A 19,392-nucleotide genomic window follows, 5' to 3' on the forward strand; every position below is an offset into this window, starting at 1 on the left:
ATCATATAATTCTCTTTGCGAATTTTGTCATTCATTTTTCTGTTGTATCAAATAGGTAGAATATGAACAAATATTGCATTATATGATCATTAAAGGAGATATAAGCCAAAAAATACTTTCTTTAATGAAAAAGAAATCTCTCTCCAATATACTTTAATTAAAAAATGTGTACCATTTTTATAAGAAACCTAACTGTATGCAGTGAAATTCCCCCTTTGGCATGCAGAATGCTTTACCATACCTGAATAGACAGCTCTAGAAGCTCTCTCTGTTTGTTTAGGATAAAAGCTGCCATATTAGCTTGGTCTGACATCAATTCCTGTCTGAGTCTCTCCCTGCTCACTTCAGTGACGTAACTAGAGGGGGGCGGGCCCTGGCACGAGACACGCTGCCGGGCCCCCCTCCGTACACCCGGAACCGCCAGGGAATCGCGGCGCGTGAGCTGCCGGGGGGGGGGCCTGAGGGGGTGCGGGCCCTGGCCCAATCGCACCCCCTGCTCCCCCGGTAGTTATGCCACTGGCTCACTTATAGCTCTGGGCTCAGATTGGGAGGGGGAAAGGAACAAACTGAGCATGCTCAAAGCCCTGGAGATTTATGCTGAAAACAGGAAGTCTAAAACAGAATCCCATGTGTACACAATAGAAGGAAAGAAATGCTGTTTCTTTTGACAGAGGACTTAGAGCAGCTTTAACTTTGAGGGTTAACTGGTGTTTTTATATAGACCTTTCAGATAAAGCTTATTTATTTTTAGCTGTTCCTTCTCCTTTAAGGGTGAACTACCCATTTAGTAGTTCTCAAAAACAGCAGGAGAACATCTTACCAGAATTCTCTCTACGAGCATATCATAATACTGCTCCGCAAGCTGCGGCCTGCAGAGCACAAAGCGTCCAAGCAATTCCACAGCTGCCTCTCGGACACTGGTGGAGTTATCCATTAGTCTCCCATGAACACCCCTTTGCATATCCAGCTGTTATAATACAAAAAACAATGGGTTACTAAGAGAGAAAAAATGTTCTGAAGATTTAAAGGATTATTAGCTACTATAAAATTATGGCTTACCCTTGCAAGAATGCTGGGATCTACAGCAACAACTTCAGACAAACATTTCATAGCTTTTGTTCTGACAGCAATAGCATTCTCCCCAAGTACCCGCAAAATCTAAAAGAAATAAATCACATATGTGCTTTCTGGATAGAGTAAAAATGCCCACAAATCTGGGTAATGTGACATACAGCCAGTTTATGGTTATCCTTAAACCTGAAAATATAAAGTTACTATTGAATAAATGAGATGGGTGCTAACAAGTTTTATGAATTTATATTTGAGTTGCACAGTAAGAACTACAGAAATTGACAACGTGGTAAATTCCTTACCTGAGTCAAATAAATATCAAAGCTCTGCGCAAACGGCCTCATAGAGGCCAAGTATCGTACAATCAAACACGCATCATCGTAATCCACTGTGTCTGAATTCGACCTAAAATGTTACATAAAAAGTACATTAGAACACATAGACCAGTCAAATGCAGAGGAAATGCCATTTATTTCGGAGCCATACTTCAAAGTGCTAAATTGAGATGGGGCAGTTTTAATGATGATTCGAAGAAACTTTTTCCGCTTCTCTGCTCGATGCATAATGTCTCCTGTAGACTCCACTTCCTTTGCATGGTGTGCTCCCTCAGAGTCATCATCCTTTTGGGATTTCATAGCTTTCTCTGTCTCCATCGTAGTGTCACGAAACCACTGGGCTATATAAAACTTCCGAGAAAACTGAGGGAGAAGTAAATCGCATTAGTTCCATAATCAGTTCAGTGCTTTTAGTTTATTCAACTGTTTTGTAGGCTCAACCTACCACTAATGATGGATCAGTCTCCGTATTTTCCTCCAGATAATCTAGCAGTGCCTTTTGTAGCTGCTGAATATCATCACCACCTTCTGGAGCCTAAAGTATAAGGGGAAAAAAATGAATGGCTCTTGTCAGCACAGTAGGTTTGAAAGAGCTTACCTTCTAACATTCAAGTCTGTGCAATTTTAATGCCAATTTTACCTGCTTCAGAATCCGGTTTATAGATCCTTGATCCATCTTGCTGGTGACTGCATCCTTCCTGAGCCTTGCAGCAACAGTCCCCAGATAATCCAAAGATGCCACTCTCAGAGCCATCTCTGTTGATTTGTTGCTAAACTGGTGAACCTAAAAATCAGTTCATAAATATGTAAAAATAACCATTCAGCACAATGGTTTCTCAATATTATTCAAATTAGTTTAAACATTTCCAATGAAGACTTAAAAAAAAAAAGGAGAAGGAAAGCTACGAAAGCAGTTTATTGCCAATAAATTAGCCACAAAAGTGCAAGCTATAAGACTATATTTATTCTGCAGAATGCTTTACCATACAAGCTCTAGAAGCTGTTTGTTTAGGATAGCAGCTGCCATATTAGCTTTGTGTGACATCACTTCCTGCCTGAGTGACTCCCTCACTCATAGCTCTGAGCTCAGATTAAAGGGGGGGAGGAGGAGAGGGAGAGAGGAGCAAACTGAGCATGCTCAAGCCCTAGTCCTGGAGGTTTATGCTGAAAACCGGAAGTCTGATACAGAAGCCCATGAGTACACAATAGAAGGAAAGAAATGCTGTTATTTTGACAGAGGACTCAGAGTAGCATTACTTTGAGGGTTTACTGGTGTATTTATATAGACCTTTCTAATAAAGCTTACTTTAAGGGCAAAATTAAATCCCATTTTTACGTTCTTTAATGAAAAAGAAACCTATCTTCACTATACTTCAATAAAAAAATGTGTACCGTTTTTATAAAAAAACCTGACTGCATACAGTGAAACTCTCCCTTCATTTACTGCTGTGGAAAGGAATTGTCAGACGGTCCCAAACTGCTCTGCAGGGAAACAATCATACTTATGAACAGCAGCCATGCAGAACTTAAGCTTTGTTTTTTTTCCCTGTAAAAAAGTCGTTGACTATCTAGAGATTTGTATTGGATTTTATTGTTGCCTTTACATCCCCTTTACTGTTTCCAACTCCAGCTGCAGATACAAAGATCATGGAGCCAGATTTCAACAGATAAACTGGGATTCTATTTGGAGTATTATTTTGCTGCAGCCACTGGTTCTGCAGAGTTGGAGAAAGTTTGTATTAAACAATACAAAAACTATAAAATCCACATTAGATTACATGACAAAACAGGACCCAGTGCAGCCTGCATATTCTTGCTGTATCGGCTTCTGGCAGATATTTGACTTGTGCTATGATAATTTATGACAATCCCTAAGCAGCAGCCCAGACCACACTGAGCATGTGTCTTCGTCTGCAATAGATGTTTAACAAAGTTACTAGATGATAACCCCCTGTAGCAAACTTTGAAAGCATAAATCATTTGTTTGATTAGGCTTCTGGTGCAGTAAGTTCATGTTTATGCATTTCTAGCCTAATTCTATTTTAGACTTTACTTCCCCTGTAATTTTAGCCTTTCCTTCTGCTTTAAGTGGAAAATTACTTTCTGGACCATTTGCTAACAGAGGATAACGAATAGATTTTCCAGCATTATCCTTGTGTCCCTATGATTCTTAAGCATTATCCTAAAGTGTAACGCAATGAAAACAGCAGGCACCTACCATCATTACTTAGTACAATAGCTGGATTTGGGCCCTATAAAAATGTCTAGTGTAAATACAGGTGCATATTATCAGAAATGTTTTTAGGCAGAAATTAAAACCAAGAGGCCAGTAAACAACTGTAAACCGTACCAGTAGTCTTCCCAATAAACTCAACAGCAGCTCAGCAGCAGGCCACTCTGGCTTGTTAACAGTAGATAGAAGATCCTGGACAAAGTTCTCAAACAATGGCCTGTAATCCTCTTCCGCCTGTTTACTTCCACACCTGAGAATGCAATCAAGATTTTTTAAATACTTCCTCTGCATACAAGAGGAACACATTAAATAATCAAAGCACAGGAAATCCATAATCATAATAAAGAGCAGACACAGAACAAGATTTACTTACCAATAATATAGTGAATAAAGTACCCCCTCTTGTAAAATATAAGGATATTATAAGTTACCCGAGGAGTTTCATGACCAAATAAAAATACGAGGCCGAAGGCCGAGTGTTTTTATACAGGTCATAAAACTCCGAGGTAACTTCTAATATCCTCATATTTTACAACTGGGGGTACTTTATTTATTATAATACACAAATTTCAGTGAGTCATGTGACAGAAATGACATCAGAACACACCGTTTATAACTGATGACATCAGAACTCACTGTTGATAAGGATATAATTTACAAGATATTCATGGCTTTTGTGTATTATATAAAATATAAATTCAAAGGTAAAAACTTTCAAATCAAAGATCAGATACAAATATGTTTGTATGTTTTTGATTATAGCTAATCAGCTCACCGTAGGAGATTCAGGACATAAACTAGTGAGTTTACAAAGGAAGAAACTGCATATGGTGTTTTAAGTAAAATTTGTTAGGGAGGACATGACACAATGTTAAAGAACATTATAAAACATATCAAATAAAAGCTCCAATGGACTTACTTTTTAAGGAAAATGGAGAGGAAGTTCTGTGCCGTTCTCATTGCTGTTTCATAAGAGTTGGTAATGAAAACATCCTGATCAATCTAGACAGTGAAAAAAAAAAAAAAAACTGTTCATTTTTACGTAATTCAAACTTGTGTGTGTGCCTTTCCTTTTACCAGCTCAAACCACTACTTTCAATTCTCCATACTGGAACACTGAAAAGCCACTTCTAACCAAGTTTAATAGAGTAAATAATAAATTAAGACACCATCAACCCCCTTTTTAAGACAATAAATTAAGGAAATGTGAAAATTGGAAGTATATCAACACTAGGATAGCACGAAATCTTACTTTTTTGTTGGACTCCTCTTCTGAATGATCTTTGTCTGAGGGTAAATGCACAACGCACTGTATCAACTGTAACACCAACGCTGTCACCATCTGAATGTACATTGCTTCTCCATCATCATCGCTGCTGTTTAACCTGATTAAAAAAACAATTCAAGTAAGACATGGTAGTCACAAAAAATTAAAAAGTTTCTTCCATTCTCCATAACAGTGTATAATGTTCCTTAAAGCTACAAAACATTTTCAATTCTACATTAAAAGAGGCATATAGGATAAATGAAACCATTCTAATTTCGTAGGCAATAATGTATACTATATGGTGCTGGGTTTACTTTTGGCCAAAAATTGATAGGATGTTTACATAAAAGATTTATTGGAGGTCCCTGTAGATCTGCTTTGGTCCTGTCCGAGTTTCTAATTAAGAGTGGGCGTGTCCTAACGGTCACTGCCAGAAACTCAGTAGGAGGGGGACAGCCAATAACAGCCCTGTAGTCACACAAGCAAAGACAGGCTTCAGCTCCCTATCAAGTCAGTCTAGTTGCCGATTGGTTCCTAACTTACAGTGCAGTGTGCTGAGGGCTGCGTGCTCCCCTGCATAACCAGATAATTCAGCGGGCAAGAAGTGGAAAAGATGGGAAGTGCATTCCTTCTATAGCGGAAACAGTTTACTGCACTGGTACATTCTTAATTTTTACAAAATGTGTCTGCTTTAAAAGTATCTGCTGGAGGAACGTTTAAGAAGGTAACTAAAGCTGTAAGGGGGATGTATTTATAATGGTTTGTCATAATAAAATACTGATACATCTGCACAAGTACCTGAAATTCCTCAGGCTTCTTTTACTTGTTGGAAGCCTTGCAAGAGAGGTAAAGAGCTCTTCCAAAATGAGCTGCCTATGTTTTTCGTACCTTGAAAAAACCTATTTGAAATTTAAAAAAAAAAAAAAAAAAAAGTTAACAAGAAAATATACAGAGATAGTTATTTTTTAAGCCAATCAATGGAAACATTCGGGGTCAGTCCAATGAGTAGGACCCTAGATAGTTGAAAAGCAAGCCGTAAGGTTAATAACATTATCTAATATTGTAGAAGGGAAGGAGTAATGGGCAGGAACTTGTTGCATAATAGAAACAGTCTAATGCTGAGCATGGCTTTGGGCAATTACAGTTGGTAAAGCACGGTGGCACAGGAGGGAGCTGAATGTAGCAAAAAAGTGCTGCTGTATAGAGACTAAAGAAGATTTGAGAATAGAAGAAGTTGTTCAGGCACTAAAAGAGCTCAGTTGTATAGTGTAGAATATTAGGATCAGTAAAGCTCCCCATAGACACAACGATTCTTCTTGCCGAACGACCGATTCTAGGGAAGTCCGACCAATCCTTCGAAATTATCGTGTGGTTAGTGGTATTTGAACGATCGTACATCTTACGATTTTTCGGCCGACATCTGTCGGAAAATTGATCGGCCAGGTCAAAAAATCTTTGTCGGTCCCAGTGCAATCTCTCTATGTTTGCAGGGCCAAGCAGGCAGCTCCCCTTTGTTTTCCTGGCAAATTGGTCTTTATAGTTGATGGAAAATTTGTACGATAGTTCTGAGATGATCGTGGTCTCACGATCAGGATCTGATCTTTTAAAAATCTCAACATCTATGGCCAGTTTAAGTGACTTCCTTCATAAGTGCTCAGCTGATCTGGATCATAAATGGAGATTTTAAGATAGTTTGCTGGGGCTGGGATTTCAGAGAGTTAAAGGAAGATCGTGAGGGTGTCAAGAGCTGGTGAGACTCATATTTGGATGGTAGTGGTGGTGCTAGGGACACTGTAAACTGTCCACTGCATTAATGTATGCGTAACTTGTACTATATGATGATAATTATGGTACACAAGGCAGTGCGATGTGAAAAGAAAGGGAAAATGGAGAATTAGTTAAGCTGGAAGTTAAGCAGCAATCTTTAATAGTTACTCAATAACAACATCTCTACCAAAAAGATTACCTCAATCTTCTAAACTGAAAGTAGTAGTAATGTAAGCTTACCGCAGTGACCAGCTTGATAGCACATAGTTGCAACTCACTGACATTTTCTACAAAAAATGGTGTAATTCCCATAGAAGACACCTAAAACAAAATGCAAATATAAGATACGGGCAGACAAAAATGGACATAAAATGGTGTATATACATTATGTATAAGAATGTATTGCTTTTCAAGGAAAAGGGTACCGTCTGTATAAGCAGGTTGGCATCCATTAAAGGAAAAGGAAAGGCTAAAACTAAGTAAGCCTTATCAGAAGGGTCCACCTAAATATACTAGTAAACCCTCAAAGTAGTGCTGCTCTGAGTCCTCTGTCAAAAGAAACATTGAATTTCTTTCCTTCTTTCCTTTTCAGAGCTATGAGTGATTAGGGAGAGACTCAGGCAGGAAGTGATGTCACACCAAGCCAATATGGCAGCTGCTATCCTAAACAAACAGAGAGAGCTTCTAGAGCTTTTTACTCAGGTATGGTAAAACATTCTACAGAATATAGTGTTATAGCTTGCACTATTGCAGCTAATCTATTGGCAATAAAATGCCTCCGTAGCTTTCCTTCTCCTGTAAAATTCCACTATATATGAACAAAGTAGGAGAGGCATGATAACTGCCTTTAGATATGGGTGGGAACTGCCATGTAGCTGGCTTCTATTATACACTATAGATAATCATTTAAACTGCCAGCAGGTTGGCCAGATCTGTGCTTGCTGGCAGTCACTACACATATTGAAACTAGTGTATTAAAGGAAACTCTATAAAATATATATATTCATGACTTCACAAACAGCCAACAAAAAAAGCAGTCGGACAAACTTTTAAACATTTTAAAACGAGGACACTTTATTCCAAGGCAGTGACTATCATCCAGTAAACCACGTAACAAAAAAAATGTATTTCATACCACTGAGGCATTTATCAATTTTACTCTGCTGGTATATAGATAAATGGAAAACATGACATGTATGAGTGCCGTGCAAAATGTATTAAAAGCCTTGGCCGATTCTCATTTTTCATAATAATAATAAAAAAATGATCCTAACACAGATGCTGCTCTCTATATCTTGGTGCTAAAATGAATAATACGTTACCTGAAGGATGGTTGTATCGGTAAGGAGCTGGATTTCTAACAATTCAGATAAGCTAGCAACAATGTCACAGATTTTGTTGTACAGCATCACGATGACTCTCTGCTTGTGGGTTGAACATTTGGCTCTTTTTGCTTTAGAACTCATTAATCCCCCTAGGCCGTTCAAAAAAAAAAAATACAATCATGAAGAGTACACATTAAGTACATAAAAGGGAGGAATGGTACGGACATTTATTTGAAGAATTTAAAGTGTAATTGTGGCATTTATACCTTCACAGGTTTCAAGAGACTTTCAAATATTGTCCAACAGGAATAAAGAAAAAATACTGCTTCAAAAAAAAAAAAAAAAAAATCCTGACTGTATTGTGGTGTCAAATACTGACTCGTTTACAAGACTTAGCGGAGATCGTTTCTAACAAACCTCTTTGCAAACACTGCCATGGTATATATTTAAACTGGACAGTGAGAAAAAAAAATAAGGGCAGTGAAACTTATAACCATCACAAAAAAAAAAAAAAAGAAAGCTTAGGCCAAGAGCAAAGGAATTAAAATGTACACGATGTGACGATGAGAGAATAAAAGAACAATCTTAACTATTACTCACCCCCATGAGGATCCAACCTATAAACAGGGTCATACTGTGGATAAAGTGTATTTTGCAAATGGAATTTAGTGTACTGTATAACGTGCTCAATCACATCCTCGATATAGACTGCTTTAGGCATGCTTGGTGATGTCATGATGTTGATGGCCGTCAAGCAGGCATCAGCAGACTTAGTGACTCTCTCCATAATCAGATCCCTCCACAGCCTTTCTTCATCTTCTGTGTCATTCTAGAAGTTATATATAAATGCAAACAATTATAAGCAAAATGTTTCTGCAAAACTTGAAGGTTAAAAATCCTTGCCCTTGTCAGTTTTCATAATTTACCAGTAGGGGGAAATGTTTATCTAAGAGAGAATATATGTTGGGCTGATTTTCCCACATCCTATGTAAACTTTCAATAATAGCTCCGGCTTTATATCAACCCCTCTAATAAATATATATATATTCTTCACATAGAACCGCACTCCACATTTTTAGTGAATTATGTTACATAAGAGCACAGTGGTGGGCACAGCGCTTACTATGAGCATTGGAAACATTGGGGCTCATTTATAAACAGTGGGCACATTTGCTCTTGGGCAGTAACCCGTTGCAATCAGATGAATGCTTTCAGTGCTCAACCTGCAGCTGGCTGAAAAAAGCTAAACACTGATTGGTTGCTATGGGTTACTGCTCAGGTGGAAATGTGCCCGTTGTTTATAAATGAGCCCCATTGTGTTGGTCTTAGGGCAGACATTAATGAAATCCACAGCATGTGCCTGCACCCAGGCCAACACAGTGGGGCTCTTTTATCAACACTGGGCAAATTTGCCCATGGGCAGTGACCTATAGCAACCAGTGGTTAGCTTTTTAATGCCAGCTGCAAGTAGAACAATGAATGCAGCAATCTGTTTGGTTGCCATGGGTTACTGCCAATGGGCAAATTTGCCAATCTTGATAAATGACCCCCAATGGTTCCCGGTGCAGGCAAGGAAGGGGCTGGCTTTTATCTGAACGCAGAAATCTGCTATGTATGAAACTAGCAATAAGGGAGAAGTAACTGTTCACACACTGTGCTACTAAACATGCAGCTGAGAAAAAAAAATTTTAGCAGTCACTTAATATAACAGCTGTTATAAATCTTAATAAACCCCTAGAGCAAAGACTGGGAGGCACATTTATCAAAGGTTGAATTTCGAATTCATGCGAGTTTTTAAAAAGTTTTTAAAAACTCCCCATAACTATTTGAAATTTGACCGATCCAAATTTTTTAATGAAATCAATTTTGAAATCTGACATGGGGCTAGACATATTGTCAATTTTCCAGCTGCCCCAAGTCATGTGACTTGTGCTCTGATAAACTTCAATCACTCTTTACTGCTGTACTGCAAGTTGGAGTGATATCAACCCCCTCCCTTTCTCCCCCCAGCAGCCAAACAAAAGAACAATGGGAAGGTAACCAGATAGCATCTCCCTAACACAAGATAACAGCTGCCTGGTAGATCTAAGAACAGCATTCAATAGTAAAATCCAGGTCCCACTGAGACACATTCAGTTACATTGGGCAGGAGAAACAACAGCCTGCCAGAAAGCAATTCCATCCATTCTTTCTGAAAGCACATGACCAGGCAAAATGACCTGAGATGCACCTACACAATAATATTACAACTAAAAAAAATACACTGGTTCAGGAATGAAATTTTATATTGTAGAGTGAATTGTTTGCAGTGTAAAGATTGTCATTTAGAAATAAAAACAACATAATAAAAATCATGACAGAATCCCTTTATTGTCTGGAAGGCTGCAAACAACTCCAAATTGATCCCTGGACCTCTCCCTTTGACAATTTGGCAGGTTTTAGGTGGTCGAACAGTCAAATTTGAGTTCTTAAAGGGCCAAAATAAGATCAATCTTGAAATTCAAATTTTTTTTTAAAAATGTAATCTAATTTGAATAACTCCCTAGAAAATATGCCCCTTACTGTAGAAATGCAGTATGAAAGTTTGTGGAATCTCTCATTTAAATGACATTCTAAAACCACGACTTACCTAATTAAGAAAAAAAAAAAACAATTTACAAAATAAAAGCAACTTACATGGTTCAGCATAGTTGACAGCTTTGACCCATCTTGAATATTTTTCTCCAATATGCCTAGTAACTTGACCATTTTTTCAGATGAGATCTGCGACATTAGATAAGGAAAATCAACCATCAGAAACTCAGGGTACAACATACCGACTATTTATGATATAAATAAAAATCTACATTAAAAATTTTTCTGAGTAAAACTGGACTATACCCATGTTTGAGATAAAATCTATTGTACCTTTTTAGCTAGATGAAGCCTATAATTTTACGGTCTTCATAAATGGTCATTGAGTGGCAAAGTTTCATTGGTTTATATGTTTAATTATTATATTTCATTACAAACGATATAGAAGAAGAAACATGGACAATATTAAAAGAAACTATTTGACAAGGTCTTTTCAATGATTGGATATAAGAGCTATTTGGCATTATGGGCCCCATTGCTCACCCCTCGCAATATGGCACTAACAGCAGCCTGAGCCTGCCTCCAAGCCTCATATTATAACTACATTTTTTAATTTGAGACCCCGTCCACTCCTATACCTTAGCATGCAATTTTAAACTGGGCACTTTATATTGCAGTTTGTTTAAACTTCAAAAGGGAAAGAAAGCATTCTGTGTATTCATGATAGTTTCCTTGGGGTTCAGGGGCCCTGAGCAATCACACACCTAAGCCAATGGGAAGAGGGCGGGTAATAGATGTAAACTCAAGCAATACGTTAACAGTACAAAGTGTATTCTCTAAGAAGGAACGGTCTATAAAATATGCTCTATCCAGTTACAGTCTATAGCAATAGTTACCTTATTCGTAATTCCCATAGCTTTAATCTTGGCAGATTCGCTTCCTAACTCACTCAGCTGGTGTTTTCCGAGGAGCATCTCCTGAGGAATCTCATCATCATCCCCTATAAAACAAAGGTATCACACACTATGAGAATGAGAATGTTTGTATTCATTTTTATATTTGTATTTTGATAGAAATTTTATGTAGCGCTATTAATAAAAAAATGTTCCTAGACATATTTGCCGCTGCAATTCAGGGGTGATATCTTTTCACAAGTGTCATATAACAGCAGTCTCACTATATTCTACTGAAAGCAGTCACTATTTTATCATTAAAGGACCAGTAACGTAAAAAAAATGTTTTAAATTTGTTTGTATTTAACAAAAAAAAAAAAAAACACCAACACATACGGTATGTAACTTTAAAATCGCAAAGTCTGTATTAAAAAATAACTTACCGAAACTCCTCTTCAGAAAAGGCGACAGGGTGATGATCCATCGTGCGGCACTCGATTTCTCCTCCCTGCCTTCTATAGGACATAGCCTTGGAGGAGAAAACGAGCAACGCACGATGGATCGACCGGCCTATCGCCTTGTTTGAAGAAGAGCACAAGCGGAGTCTCACTAAGTTATTTTTTAATAAAGATGTTGTGATTTTGAAGTTACATATGTCTTGGTGTTTTGTTTGTTTTTTTGTTATATACAAACTGGTTTTTTTTTAAAAAAAAATTTTTTTGCTATTACTGGTCCTTTAAGAAAAATAAAAAGTACACAACACCCTGCCTTGTACAATCTTTTGAATGGTTGTAAAAGTGTTAAATAATGCTTTTAGGTTTATTTTATCATGGGGAGTGTGTAAATTGCACATCAATAACTGCATACATAAGCTACAAATGTTAACTTGGGAAGTTTTTGTTTATACTCCAAAATATAACCGAGATAAACGGTTTTTTTCTGCTATCAAGAAAACCAGTCTCACTTAAATGATCCTCTGGTACATTCTCAGTGATGTGAGCTGTAAAGATGGGTTTTCTATTAATGATCATGCCAGTTTACTAAATCATGCAGAGAAGGGAATGAAGGGCAATGAGAAAAGAAGCTAAACGTAATAAAAAAAATAGTTCTCAATCTTACCAAACGCAGAGAAATCCATGTCTTCCAAGTTTTCTAAAATATTTTCCACAGCATTAGAAAATCTTTTAAATGTCGAGGAATCCATCAATTCTGTGGGGGGAGAAAAACCAATTCATAAATTCAAACATACTTCATATAGATAATATAAGCTATACAGTAAAGCTGACAATAATAATAATAACAATACAAATAATCAGAATGTTATCCTTAGAACACAATTTCCTGGGGATGACTATTTCTCTGCAGTGCTCACAAAAAGCTCCATTTCATCCACTGGAACTTTGAAATCACACTCATAAGGACTGTTAAAGCTAATAAATAGTTAGAGCTAGTTGGAGCTAGTATACAGAACATTTGGGCAGCCGTAGTGCTCAAAATTATGCTTTAGGAGGGTTATGGGGAGACTGTCATTACCAGGAAATCAGGTCCTAGAGATTACTAACCAACTATTTTTTTTCCCTCTAATTTGTTAGTATACCTTTATAATCATATCACTTACTTTGCTCAGTTATTCTTCATATAAACCTTACTGTTTATCCTTAGTGCCTTGACCCAACATGTACGGCTCTAAGCAGCAAAGTGATTCTTAAAGGGGTAGTTAACCTTTAAATTAACTTGTAGACTATTTTATCATGACCTATTCTTACAAGTTTTAATATGTCTTAATTTTTAAAAAGCAGGAAGTAAATTGTTACCTTCAGGTGTTAGTTTAGGCTCATAGGCTTTCCGTTTCTTTTGACGCTCTTTTTTCAGTCTTCTGGCAACTGTGTAATATTTTGGGGGGAGGACAAATCAAATTAAGGCAAAGGTATTAATAGCATTTAATAAAGCAATTAGAGATAATCATGCAATACATGGCAAACAAGCTAATGTCATCTATGTAGTGTAGAAACTTAAAACTTCAAAACCTAAAAAGCTATAAACTCCTGAACTGACAGTTTGGTTGGGTTTGATGACCATCATAATTCTTTGTTTTATTACAGTAATATTAACACCAAGAATTTGGTATTCAGTAAGTCTATTGCAAACTATTTATACTGGTAAAAAAAAAATAACTCCTTTCACTGGCTATCCCACCTTAATAGCAATATTTTCAAAAGTTGCAGTTCAATAATCTAACCTTCACTGAGCCTTGGTGGTGGAGACTCTTCCATTTCTGAATCATCTGCACTTCGCTCCCTGTAACGGCTGCCTCTCCTGGAGTCATTTCCACTGCGACGATGGTCACCAGAACTTCTTCGCTCGCGGTCACCATCATATTGCCAGTCTGCATCTGATTTGCCTTTCTTGGGTCTTTTACGTGAAGCTAAAATAATTCAAGTGTATACATTATTTTATTTTAGTGTATAAAAAAAAATAACAGATCCCATACCTCTATATGTATAATATATATATATAATGTAAAATGAGGGGAAACTTAAAATCAGGTGATGTAAAAATTCACTGTATGCATATATATATTATATGATATTATACTGGAAATACCAGTGTTTCATTCTAAAATACAATTTAGAATCAGCTTGCAGATAAAATCTATAAAACAAATGAATAAAAAAAATTCAGTTCATTCACCTACTGCATTAGAAAAACTAAAAAGGTTGTGTAAATGAGCTAAAAGTTAAAAGAGCACCATATTAAACTACATTGAGAATAAAACAATCCCTTAAAGGAGAAGGAAAGGCAAACCATAAATAGCCTTCTAACTAAAGTCTTTTGCACATAGAACTTACTGACAATTTTCAAACTGTTCTCCCTGGTCTGATGTATAAGCAGAAGACTCCAGTGTGTGACCCGGGTGACGTCACACTTTTTACAGGCACCTTCCGTTCTGCTGCCCAAGGCAGCCTTGAGGCGCATTAGGCATAATTTAGTTGTAGTGCGCATGTCCTCGGGCGCTGCCTTTCACCCAATGATGATGATGACGCGCATGCAAATGAGGCTATCATGGACCCTTATGCGTGCACACCCCCCAACCAATCAGATGAGAAACGTCTTGGGAACTATGGAGACTGGGAATCACCTTACTAATAGTAACGCTGCTTACTAATGAGCACTACGTCAGTGGCGACGCGCTCCGGGGTCAACTTTTTTTTTTTTTTTTGGCACATGCCCAATAAGAAGAAAGAGGTAAAGGAAGCCTTTACTAACATGGTGTCTGCCTGACTAAATAAGTGATGCACACAAGGACATGGATTCTACGAGATTTGACTGGCCTATGTGCATTTATTCCATAGTGTTTCAGGAATTCTTGGGAACAATACAAGGAGAAAGGTATTGATTTTTGCCTTTCCTTCTCCTTTAAAGGAAAAGGAAAGGCTGTTTGCACTTGGGGGCCAAATGTTAGGCACCCCCAAGTGATGGTATTGACTTACCTGAAACCCCGGGCCGGTGCTCCTATCAGCAGAAAACTGCACTGGCCTGGGGTAATACCAGTGAGCACCACGCAGCGATCCTCTTCCAGCTTCTGCAGTCTTTGTGCAGTTGTGCATGCGCAGAAGAACAAAAAGCCAAATTTTAAATAAAAAATCACCTATTTCATTCAACTGCACATGCGTTTGCCCCGGTAAATTTGAAGACAGAAGAAGCTGGAAGAGAAGCGATCCGTGGTGCTCACTGGTATACCCCCGGGTTTCAGGTAAGTAAATACAATCACTTGGGGGTGCGTTTGCCCCGGGAAATTTAAAGACAGAAGAAGCCGGAAGAGAGAAGCGATCCGTGGTGCACACTGGTATACCCCCGGGTTTCAGGTAAGTAAATACAATCACTTGGGGGTGCGTTTGCCCCGGGAAATTTAAAGACAGAAGAAGCCGGAAGAGAGAAGCGATCCGTGGTGCTCACTGGTATACCCCCGGGTTTCAGGTAAGTGAATACAATCACTTGGGGGTGCCTAACATTTGACACCCCCAAGTGCAAACAGCCTTTCCTTCTCCTTTAAAACCATCTGATCAAGAAGAAAACTGCATTTTACAGTCACAGCATGAACTGCTGGAACAAGCTTATAAAATAGGACAGGATTGGTTAGTATGTGGGTTAAAGGGCTATGCATGTTAGACCACCAGTATGGACACCGTGCATAACCAGTGAACCAAAACATGTAAAAAAAAATAAATGTAATCCATAGTACAATATTTATTCAGCAGTTCTTGTAAGCATTTGCCAAGAGACATTTCAATAGTTTTAATGGACAGGGAGAGTATAAAACCACAGCTTACGTTCAAAGGTTTCCTCACTTTCTTCATCCTCTCCCGAGCTGATCTCGGTGTACTTCGGCTTCTCTTTTACTGTGCTTCTTTTCCTTGTGTTCATTTTCACACGCTCGCAGAGAGGCATGGATGATTCAATCTCGGCCACCAGTTCAGGAGGAAGTTCCTTCAGCACAGACTGATCGATTCCCCCTGGCAATTTAACAACAGAGTTTTAGCAAACGCCAGTAACAAATCAGATGGATAAACCTTCCCCTGCATCTTCAAACTTTATATAAAATTGAGAGACTTTTCAAACAGTTTGGAGCATAAACTTCCAGAGACATCAGTCAGTGTGTATTTTCATTCTGACCTTTGGCCGTCAGCAGTAAATAATGAAATACATAAAAAGTGGAGTAGAGAATGAAGGTGACGGATTCCTATGAAATACCGAACAAAGCACAGGGTATTCATTGTATCAAAAATACTTGTTTAAACAGGTTTCCTATAGTGTTTGAGGTAGGCCTCCATAAAGACGTTGTTCACCTTTAAATTAACTTTTAGTATTATGTAGAGAGTGATATTCTGAGGCAATTTACAAATAGTTTTAATTTATTATTATTTGTGGCTTGTATTTTATTTAGCTTTTTATTCAGCAGCTCTCCAGTTTGTAATTTCAGCTATCTGGTTGCTAGGATCCAAATAATCCTAGCAACCCTGCATTGATTTAAAGGAACAGTAACATAAAAAAATTAAAGCGTTATAAGTAATGAAAATATCATATATTGTTGCCCTGCACTGGTAAAACTGTTTTGCTTCAGAAACACTACTATAGTTCATATAAACAAGCTGCTGTGTAGCAATGGTGGAAATTGGAAAAAAAACGCTATATGGCACAGGTTAAATAGGCTGATCTGATGTTATTCTGCTTAGGAAAAATTTTAAGTTTCTAATATTTTTCCTAAGCAGAAGAACGTCAGAGAAGTCTCACTTTCTTTCTCCTGACAACTTCCTTGACTACTTGGTGGTCAGACTGGTGGGAAAATTACCAGCAGGTGGCGCTGTTGTAACTAAATTCATTCAAATTAACAGTAAGTGTATCCTTTAATATCTTGGAATTTTAAAAAATAATAAATGTGCAGACTTATAATAGCACCCTCATCAATTTTACATTCACTTATTTTTAAGGTTTACTTATCCTATAAATAAAATGGCGCAAAAAATAATCACCTTGACTACGGAGAGCAGGTGGGGGTAAAAGAAAAAAATATACACAAATGTATGATTTCTGCAGTTTGTTTTACACTGCTTTTTACATTGATTTTAAGGAGACAAATTTTACACAATAACATAATAAATCAAATTGGGACACATCTGTCCATCAGGTTTTATTTGATTGATCAACTCGTTCACCAACCTGGTTGGTGTGCGAGTGGCCCCCAAACGAGTGCGAGTGGCCCCAAACAAGAATACTTTGCAGAATCCTGTTCTGCCCAGAATAAGTTATGAATAATATGAGCCTAACCAGGACCCATATCAGAGCACAGTACATTCACGCCAGGCATAAGACACACAGCAGCAGACATGCTTTTTTGAAAATGAAAATGGTACGTATTGCAAGTATTGGTTGTATATAGCACCCAACTTTATTTCTAAGAAGAGATCATTTTTATGCCTCAGCAGAAATCCCAAAGAAATACTGTGCCTGTTACCAGTCTGCAAGGGACCCAATACATAAATCCTGTGTCCATAAAATACAAACCAGTAAGAGCTTTTCTATTTGACAGATGACCAGTAAATACTCTCCACTGATTGGCTGCTATAGATAATTATGTCTGCAGTGGATTAGTACCTTTTATTACATAAACCTATGAGAAAGAAGAGTTCTAGTCGTGCACCATTTTCTAACAGTATAATGGGAAGGGGCTGTCATGTCATGTTACCCTATGAGTGTATTTTTTTAAAAATGTTTGCCTTTAAAGGAGAATTCAACCTGTAATTAAAAAAAAAACACTCCCCCTTACCCTGGGTAGACCCCCCTCCCTCCCTCCCAGCCTACCTGCCCCCCCCCCCCCGGCAAATGCCCCTAATTTTTTTTCACCTTGCATCTCTGGGGGGGGGTCGCCGAACCCTGTAAACTGTTCTAAATTGATACATTTAGTTGATACATTTCTTATTTTTGTCTCTGCTGAGCAGAATCCCTGAGTTTCATTACAGGCAGCTGTTAGAATTGATACAATAGTTGCCAATACTCCAGAGATGCTGCTGAGAAATGGATCAACTAATGGAGCAAATTGTAACAGTTTAGAATTTCTGAGCTGTCAGACTAATGGCGGCCATAGACACACAGATCCGATCGTACGAATCGAGGATTCGTACGATTTTCGGATCGTGTGTGGCGTGTGCCGACATTTTTCGTCCGGCGGAGATCGATCGTTTGGTCAGGTTTGATTTTGACCCGACCGATCCCGCTGGAGCTCATGGCACATCGTAATCTGATCGTTCGGCCATACGGCCGAACGATCAGATTACCCCCGATATAGCCATACCTGTTAATGGCATATCGGGGAAAGATCCGCTCGTTTGGCAACATCGCCAAACGAGCAGATCTTTGCATCTATGGCCACCTTAAGACACCCGAGACAGGGACATTAAACTTTAAACTTAGATTTTGGAAAAACAGTAAAAAAATAAACAAGTAAATTCAAGTAATTGAAAAAAGTCTATTTCTGGGGAACAATCTGAAAAAAGTGTTTGGAAGGCGAGCAACCCCTTCAATAGGTTTAATAGGTTATTCTATACAAATTGCTCAATTCTAAGCAACTTTTCACTTGGCCTTCATTTTTTCTTTTTTATAATATTGGAATGATTTGCCTTTTTCTTCTGACTCTTTCCAGCTTTCAAATAGGTGTACTGTCACTGACCCCATCTAAAAAACAAATACTCTGTAAGGCTACAAATGTATTGTTATTGCAACTTTTTATTACTCATCTTTCTATTTAGGCCTCTCCTAATCATATTCCAATCTCTTATTGAAATCAGTGCATGGTTGCTGGGGTAATTTGGATAAAATCAGGCAGCTGTTAGAATTATCAAAATTATCGTGCGGTTAGTGGGATTTGAACGATCGTACATCTTACGATTTTCCGCCCGACATCTGTCAGGAAATTGATCGGCCAGGTCATAAAATCTTTGTCGGTCCCAGTGCAATCTATCTATGTTTGCAGGGCCAAGCAGGCAGCTCCCCTTTGTTTTCCTGGCAAATTGGTCTTTTTAGTTGATGGTCAATTCGTACGATCGTTCCGAGAAAATCGTGGTCTCATGATGAGGATCTGATCTTTTAAAAATCTCAACATCTATGGCCAGCTTTAGCCATTCGTTTATAGAAAGACAAATCTACTCCACACGTTACAAAAGTCAATCAGGTTGCAAACCATGGACGGTAAATGTACGAAAGCTATAAAATGGGTAAATACATACAGATTATGAACCAAATGCAATTGGGATATTTAGAATCCAGATACAGGTATGGGACCTCTTATTGGGTTAAATAAACCCAATAGGCTGGTTTTGCTTCCAATAAGGATTAATTATATATCAGTTGGGATCAAGTACAAGCTATTGTT

General features: G+C 38.0%; 1 protein-coding gene across 4 annotated transcripts in view; it reads right to left on the reverse strand.

The window, feature by feature from the left end:
* nipbl.L (NIPBL, cohesin loading factor L homeolog) overlaps positions 1–19,392 on the reverse strand; it is a 94,478-nt gene that overhangs the window by 22,223 nt on the left and 52,863 nt on the right. For all 4 annotated transcript variants that reach the window (XM_018248082.2, NM_001094462.1, XM_018248087.2 and 1 more), the window contains 19 exon segments: positions 15,797–15,979; positions 13,705–13,890; positions 13,280–13,348; positions 12,585–12,674; positions 11,469–11,572; positions 10,675–10,761; positions 8,599–8,827; positions 7,996–8,147; positions 6,914–6,994; positions 5,705–5,805; positions 4,892–5,024; positions 4,559–4,641; positions 3,757–3,889; positions 2,047–2,190; positions 1,852–1,941; positions 1,558–1,769; positions 1,374–1,476; positions 1,060–1,158; positions 821–967 (listed from right to left, as the gene is read on the reverse strand). In XM_018248082.2, the coding sequence (XP_018103571.1) occupies positions 821–967; positions 1,060–1,158; positions 1,374–1,476; positions 1,558–1,769; positions 1,852–1,941; positions 2,047–2,190; positions 3,757–3,889; positions 4,559–4,641; positions 4,892–5,024; positions 5,705–5,805; positions 6,914–6,994; positions 7,996–8,147; positions 8,599–8,827; positions 10,675–10,761; positions 11,469–11,572; positions 12,585–12,674; positions 13,280–13,348; positions 13,705–13,890; positions 15,797–15,979 (2,426 nt within the window).

This window comes from Xenopus laevis, chromosome 1L (genome assembly GCF_017654675.1).
Source record: "Xenopus laevis strain J_2021 chromosome 1L, Xenopus_laevis_v10.1, whole genome shotgun sequence".
NCBI classification, from domain to species: domain Eukaryota; kingdom Metazoa; phylum Chordata; class Amphibia; order Anura; family Pipidae; genus Xenopus; species Xenopus laevis.